General features: G+C 54.1%; 1 protein-coding gene across 1 annotated transcript; it reads right to left on the bottom strand.

Annotated features, from left to right (window-relative positions):
- Window positions 1-226: 226 nt before the first annotated feature.
- C25H16orf82 (chromosome 25 C16orf82 homolog) lies at window positions 227-6,175 on the bottom strand. The gene is made up of 3 exons (XM_090318673.1): window positions 5,977-6,175; window positions 2,064-2,139; window positions 227-1,946 (listed from the first exon to the last, which is right to left on the bottom strand). Exons 1-3 carry the CDS (start codon window positions 6,173-6,175, stop codon window positions 1,379-1,381), a joined length of 843 nt encoding a protein of 280 aa, XP_090174799.1. The 3' UTR covers window positions 227-1,378.
- Window positions 6,176-7,605: the final 1,430 nt, after the last annotated feature.

Here is a 7,605-nt window from a genome sequence, read left to right as displayed (position 1 = left end):
GCAGGGCACTGTGCCCATTATACAGAAAAGTAGAGGCTCTGCTCTGAGTTTTGTCTGTTACCCCCAGGGGTGACTGGCTTCACAGCGATGCTTCTGGAGTGAATTTGGGAGTTCTTCTTAGTGACGCTGCGCGCGCGCACACGCACACACACACACACACGTGCGCGCACACACACACTCACACACGCGCACACACACACTCACACACGCGCACACACACACAGAGCCCCATGCAGGCGGCCTCTCCAGACACTGTTTATTATCTCTGGTGCCCCTTCTCCTTTCCCTCTGCTCCAGTGGTGGACTTTATGACTCAGCCAGGTCCCCTTGTCCACCCCTTGTCTTTCTGGGCCTGTGAGGTCATCCCTCCTCCCCGGCCCCCCTCCCCCACCCCAGGCCTGTATCCTCCAACTCCACCATTCCTGGCTGGGCTGGGCAGGTTTATGCCACTGTCTCTGAGAATCGTTTCTCATGGTGCTTTGTCCTGGGGGGGTCAGGAAGCTGTGCTCCAACCATAGAACTTCAAGATGGCCCCAGGCCTCTTGTCGCTGTCTTTCTGTCATCTACATGGGGCATCAGGTGGCCTTTGCTTCTGGGATAGATTCTGAGCTGCAGCTTCTCAGCAAGTGCTGGCAATAATAAGGCGAGAACCTCTGGGAATGATGGAGTCCCGTGGCTGGGTCCTCAGAAATGCTCCTCTCCAGTGCCACTCTCTGAGTGGGTGGCCCTTCTGGCTGTGCCATCCTGGGGGTGCTGGGGGAGCCTCCCCCCCACAAATTGCTTTTGCTCTGAGCGGTGTCCTCTGTAGTGGTGGGTAGGGAAGGTTCCAATTTCCGACAGTTCTTAAGACTGAAGTCGTTCCTAAGGGATGGCACCCCTAATGGATGAGCTTGAGTAAGTTTAGTCTACAGATGGTCTCCATAGCACGTTAGAGATGGCTTACCTCCAGGGTCACAGTACGTGGGTTCGGGTGAGGGTGGAGGTGATGCTTGATTGGGGGGGGGGTCTGGATCTAGGTGGATGGGTCTTCGCTGGCTTCTTGATGGGCGTGCGATGGGCTCACGGTGTGTGTGTAGAAGCTGGCGTCTCTTCTCATCAAGGCACATGCACATTGGCAGGCGGCTCCCCCTGGGTGACCTGGCTGCTGCTTTTCATCTTGTCCCCCTTCTTGTCTGGCTGAAGGTTGGTGTTGCTGTTGGGCATGGTGGGCTCTTTGCTCTTGGGGTGGATGCTCTGGCTGCTGTTGGTCTGGCTGGGGCAGGGGCTGTTGGTGGAGCCGAGCAGCCCGCTGCTTACCTGATAGGTCAGGAAACTGCTGCCGGGGCTCAGGAAGCCCGTGCTGCTCAGGCTGGTGACATTGCTGGGGGACAGGCTGGGTTCACTTTGGTTCTCCAGCCTGCCTGAGGCCGTGGTCTTGGCCATGCAGCTGGCGTCTCCTGGATGGAGGGGAGCTGGGGACGCCCACCTGGCTGCTCCGGTCTCTGCTCACCTGGGCTCTGAGCCTCCGAGTGAGGGGGAGGCGTACTCGACCTCTGCTCCTCAAGCCCTCCTGGCTGCTCTCCTCATCGCCTGAGTAGCCGCTGCTCAGCAGGCTGGTGTTACTGCATTCCTTGGGCGTGGGGTGCTCTGAGCTGGGCCCCAGGCTCCTGCTGCTCTGAGGGGGTCCCAGGGTGCTTTGAGAAGAGCTCACGGCCTCCTCGGGGGCTGCGCCATGGCGTGGCCGGAGGTGAGGCTGGAGCTGTAAACTGAGTCCCAACAGGCTTGGTTCTTGCCTCTGCGCGTCCTGGATGGAGAGAACCCCCTTTCCTGCCTCTAGGCAAGCGGGGGACAGAGGGATTGATTTCTCCAGGAAGGGGTCCTGGGAGGCCTCTGAAGGGTGCTGCCTTAGTTGGGGGTGGGGTGGGGAAGGGAGAAGTGATACAGTTTCTAGGGCTTTTTTTTTTTTCCTTCTTCACAGAAGGTTCTGATTGGTTGGTTTGGTTCCCATGGTGATTGGGGGGGCTGTGAGGTGGGGGAGGGAGGGAGGAAGCCAGACAATGCTGGCTAGTTCTGGTACTAATTACCTAATAGTGCAGTTAGTGACATCAGAGGCCTTGTGGGAGGGGCTGGGTGGGAGAGAGGGCTCACAGTGCGAGTGTGCTGGGGGTGATCCAAGGGGCGGGTCTGTTTATTTGGGGCTGTGGTTTCCACCATTTCAGTCTGTCATGGAATGGAGGAAAGGTGTGGCAGAGAAGAGCTGCTCCCCTCATGGTGGCCAGGAAGGAGGGGGAGGGGGAGGGGGAAGGGAAGGCAGAGGGAGGGGGAGAGGGGGAGATGAAGGGGGAGAGAGCGGGAAGGAGAGGGAGGGAGGGAGGGGGAGAGGAGGGAGGGAAGAGAGAGGAGGGGGGCTAGCTAGTCGTAGGCCTTGGGAAAGGAATTTGCAGAAGAGGTGACGATATGGGAGGATGTGACACTAGTGGCTGCCATCCTAGCTAAGCAGGAGGGTAAGATCACGGTTCACAGCCAGACAGCCGGAGAAGTTCATGAGACATCATCTCCAATTAAGCAGCCAAAAGCTGAGCTCATGCCAGAGGTGTGACCCGGGTGATTGAGTGCCAGCTGTAAGGAACAAATCAAAGTGGCAGCATGAAGCCCTGAGTTCAAGCCCCAGCGCCACCAAATATATATATACATATATATATATGTATACACACATTAGTATATATGTATATGTGTGTGTGTGTGTGTGTGTGTGTGTGTGTGTATGTGTGTATATATAAGTGAGCTGGTGGCTCACACCTGTCACTCTAGCTACTCAGGAGACTGAGACCTGAGGATCATGGTTCAAAGCCAGCCTAAGCCTTCTCTCCAACGAACCACCCCAAAAACCTATGGCTCAAGTGGTAGAGTGTTCGTCTTGAGCAGAAAAGCTCAGAGATACCACCCAGACAGTGAATTCAAGCCACAGGACTGGCATACCCATACAAGTTACAGTAGCAGTTAGCCGTGGCCAGGGCTTCTGGCTTCACCACAGTCCCCTAGGGAAAATGCTGGCGGCAGAGCAGCAACAATTCTTAACACTGCCTGACCCCAGGCTGGCTACATTTTGACCTTTAGGGGTTGCTACAGCAAGCCTCTCTCCTACAGAATCCGTGTGTGTGTGTGTGTGTGTGTGTGTGTGTGTGTGTGTGTGTGTGTGTCTCCCCATCCTGGGGCTTGAATTCAGGACCCGGGTGCTGGCTCTTGGCTTTTATGTTCAAGGTTAGTACTCTACTGTTTGAACCACTGCTCCATTTCTGGTTATCTGGTGCTTCACTGGAGATGTCTCCTGGACTGTCATGGCCAGGCTGGTTTTGAATCACCGTCCTCAGATCTCAGCCTTCTGAGAAGCCACGATGACAGGCACTAGTGCCCATCTCCCCATGTCATTTCTTTTGCAAATTCCTTTCCCACGGCCAGGGGGCCAAGCCCCCTGTACTGAGAGGCCTCCCGTTTTATCCAGAAGGGTGTGGGGTGTGGTGAGGAAGGGTGTTTCACGGCCACCTGACATCTAATCTCTATTGCCCAATTGGCTTCTGAGAGACACCCATGGCTCAGTGGTGACGTCCAAAGTCAGGAATGACATGATACCCAACACGACGAGAGCCTTTGTGGAACTGATCCAAAAGATGCCGGGGAGATTTGGGGGGAACCAGATAGGAAGTTGAGGCGAAGGAAAAGCCTCAATGTGTACACAGCAGGGCAGAGGCCTCCAGGCTGGGGACTGAGGACATGTGTCCCTTCCCCTCCTCCACCGACCCCAGGCTACTGCCTTCTGAGCCTGGAGACTCAACACCCGGGGCTGGTCCAGAACATGTGGCAGAGGTGGTGGACTGCCAGATGGAGGTCTGTGGAGATGAGTTCTTGTCACAGGAGTTGCCAGGGCTGAGCGGAACTCCCCGGTCTCACCCTTCTGGTTACTCTGGCAGTCTCAGGAAGTGGCTGCACGTCAATTCCGGTTTGGATGTTCCCGCCTCTTCCTTTCCACCTGTTATCTGAGAGGCTATGCTATCCTCGCCTTGGCCCTGCCTCAGTGGTCTGTGCTGTGTAGAAGGCCCCAGCTGCCGATCCAGGCACCACTCCCATATCCTCCCAGATGCCTCTGGCACAGTGCCTCCCAGCCCATAAGGCTGGAGCCAAAGATACACAGGGTACTCATCTCACTCCATGCCAGTCTGCCTTTTCCAAATGTTATAAGGTCATGGATCCTGTCCCCACCCCCGCCCCTGCTATCAATGTGGATCCTGGGTGTTTCCTGACCTTTCTGTCTCAGTTTGGGTTCTCTCAAAAAAACAATAACCCCCAAATCTGAAGCAGAACCAGAAGGTAATTGTGCACGCCTATAATCCCAGCTACTCAGGAGGCAAGGAAGACTTTGCATGTGCCTGGTGAACCCGGCCCCTGTTACTGAGCCGACTAGCTCAGTGACCAAACCTGCAGACAGAAAGTGGAGGGGTGTGTGGCCATAAGTGGTGCTGAGCTTAGAAGCACATCTGAGGCCGTGGGTTCGATCCTCAGTGCCACCCCTCCCTTGCCCTAGCCCCTGCTTCCTTCCCTCCATAAGAACTGGAGGCAGAGTTGGCACTAGTCGTTCATGTGACAGATGATTCTCAAGATCCCCAGATGGCCCTGAGCAGTGAGATGGGAAGGAAAGAGAGGCAGGACGGTACCCCCAGTCCCAGAGTTCAGCCCCAGGGCCTCTGATAGAGTGAGCAGGCCCTTAACTCAGAGGCTTAGACACTTGAATCCTGGCTTCTACAGCTATTGAGACCTTTGCAATTCTGGTCTTGCCTCACTTCTGGGGTCTCCCTCGCTTCCTGTGCTTTTGCCTTATCCAGCACTCCCCCATCTCCAGCCCTGCTGAGGTCTCCAGAGCTTCCGGTGTTGCTGGTACTTCCAACTCCTCATGGATCTCCTGCTCATTTCTACATCACTTCCTGTTTCTCCCAGGCCTGCTTGGGTGAGGCTCAGGGAATGGTGAGGGAGAAGCCATGAACGGAATTAGGTCTCGACTGTCTGCACTTGAGGCTTCAGCAGGGTCTTCTATACATGGCAGCAGCGGTGGTTGAAGTAAGGCCTTGCGGGAGTAAATGCCACATGTCAGGACCCTGTCTTTGTGTGCACACCCTGAGGCAGTGGCAGGACCTCCATAACACTCTACTTGGTCCTTCCTTCCTTCCTTCCTTCCTTCCTTCCTTCCTTCCTTCCTTCTGTCCTTTCTTCCTTTGTTCTTACTTTATTTCCTTCCTGGGTCCCAGGCTGGAACCAGGTAGTAGTGGAGCCCCAAGCAGTTTTGGGTGGCAGAGTTTGCAGAAGAGACTACTTGAATCATGTCAGAAACTGGGGGCTCACAGGGAGACGGGCAGTGGGGGATGGGAAGGGGCTACATGAGGGACCCAGAGGTAACGCTGGGTGCAGAGAAGCTTTGCTGCTCAGTTTTCCCCAGGCCCTCTGGCTACCAGCTCTATGGCTCTGGGCTGGGCTGGCCCTGGTAGGTCCCCTCCCCCACCCCCACGAGTGGCCTTTTCATCAAATTATCTTTCCACATTTGTGGAGAGGAGGAATTATTGGCACTAAATGAGGCTATAAAACCCCTGCCTGGCACCTTTTTTTTTTTTTTTTTCCTTTGGAGGTGTCAGGAAGGGAATGTTTGGAAAGATGCCAAGAGACTGGCTCGTTTATAAAATAGCCCAAGACTACGGTTCATCTGTTTAATTCAAATGAGGTGACATGATATCTTTCATTTGGACTTATTACTGGCCTGGCCACCGCCAGGTTTCCAGTGCTTTGGGTCCAGGCAGGGTCTTCTGTCACGATGGCACATTGTTTTCTCTCTCTGCCCTCTTCCATGGAAAGTTCCAGAGAAGGGCTGCAGAAATATAGCAGAGAATAAGGTGCTATTAGGTATTAAAGAACGAAAATGAATTCATTCTTTCTCCCATGGAGTGAGAGCCGCACTCTTGTCTCTGGGGTCCGTGGTATGGACTGTTGGGAAAACAGCAGCCACTGTCACTGTTGGAGGTTGGCACTGAGGGTCCCTGGCTAGGGACAGAGGGAGCAGGGCACAGGTTTCTGGTGGCATCAGGAAGGCATAGGGGAGATGCAGAGATGGGCTCAAGGTCACGGTCAAGGTCATGTAGGGGCAGGCGTGGAACATTGCGGCTAGGAAGCTGTGGCTCTCCCTTCCCCATATCCTGGTATGAGAAGGTGGGGGAGGCTGTGTAATCTCGCCTCAGCTTTCTGCTATGGCAGCAGCGCCCAGCTCAATGGATTGCCAAGGCTATGACGTGGGCCCGGGGCTTCTGGGATTGGGTGTGGGTGTCTGTTCTGGGTTATTATTTTATGTTGGTTGAATCCCACAGTGTAGGCACACAAAGTCAGGAGAGCAAAGGGTTTGAACCAACCTATCACACAAGTGGGCATGGAACTGGGCTTTGTCTAGGGCTGGCCCTGAAGGTCCAGTGTCTTCTCCATACCAGTGAGAAGTTCCTGGCTGGGGAAATGAAGGAGAGAGGTGTGCATGCTTCCTTCCCTGAGGATTCATCTCTGTAACACTCCACTCCACCTCTCCCTTCCTTCCTTCCTTCCTTCCTTCCTTCCTTCCTTCCTTCCTTCCTTCCTTCCTTCCTTCCTGGACAGTGCCCAGGTCCTGAGTTCAAACCCCAGGACTGGCAAAAGAAAAAAAGAAAAACCTCCCCTCCAGGGTCCCCGAGTAGAGGGACTGACTCCCTGGTGGTGGGTGGGGAGAGTAAGGCTTCTTATCTCTGGAGGAAGTGAGAAGCCCTCACTGAGCTGATTTTACTTGCATGATGTTGGGGGGCTGGCAGCTGAGCGTTGGTGAACTAAAAGAAGGAAGGTGGGCCCCTTTCTGGGTTAGAACTCCAGTCTTCAGAGCTGCCTAGTGGGAGAGCAGAGGAGGTCCAGAACCTGGTGGAATGAATTGCCTTCTGTCTGCCTCTTGACAATGGAGAGCCCTGGGAGTGGCGGTGATAAGGAGACCCTGACCCTGTAGTAATGCCACATCTGGATCTCCAGGGACTTACAACTGGGCCAGGCCTTCCCACAGTCCATTGCAAGAAAACCTGCGTATTCCTCTCCCCCCCTGCTCCCCCCCGCCTTGTCTACCTCTACTTATTTCCTTCCACTACCCAAGTTTCCCCAAGATGCATTCTTATAATTAAGGCAAGAGTGAGAAATAACCTGCTGTATAATTTAGAACGGGGAAAATTATCGATACCTTTCCCTGCCACCTCAACTCTAAATCTCCGCCACCAACGACTTCCCCTATTAATGGGGCTAATTAAATCCATTTTTTTTAAGGACGTCTTTGGCAAATTCCATTTTAGTAAAACGGTGGGAAGTTCAGTTTGATTTGTCTCTGCTCCCCAGAGCTCCCTGTAATGAGGATCTTTGGGTCTGGTGTACATTCATGCATCCCCGAGCATTTATTGAGCACCTAGTACATGCACTGCCATCAACTCCATGGAGGTGGGTTGGGAAGGGAAAAGATGAAGTGCCTGTGATTATGGCCAAAGAGGAATGAAGGTCATTCATTCATTCATTCATTCACACAATAGGGGCAGAAGT

The sequence above is a fragment of the Megascapheus bottae genome, chromosome 25, assembly GCF_031878675.1.
Source record: "Megascapheus bottae isolate mThoBot1 chromosome 25, mThoBot2.hap1, whole genome shotgun sequence".
NCBI classification, from domain to species: domain Eukaryota; kingdom Metazoa; phylum Chordata; class Mammalia; order Rodentia; family Geomyidae; genus Megascapheus; species Megascapheus bottae.
The sequence above is the reverse complement of the archived record's forward strand: the minus strand, read 5'-3'. Positions and strand labels throughout refer to the sequence as shown.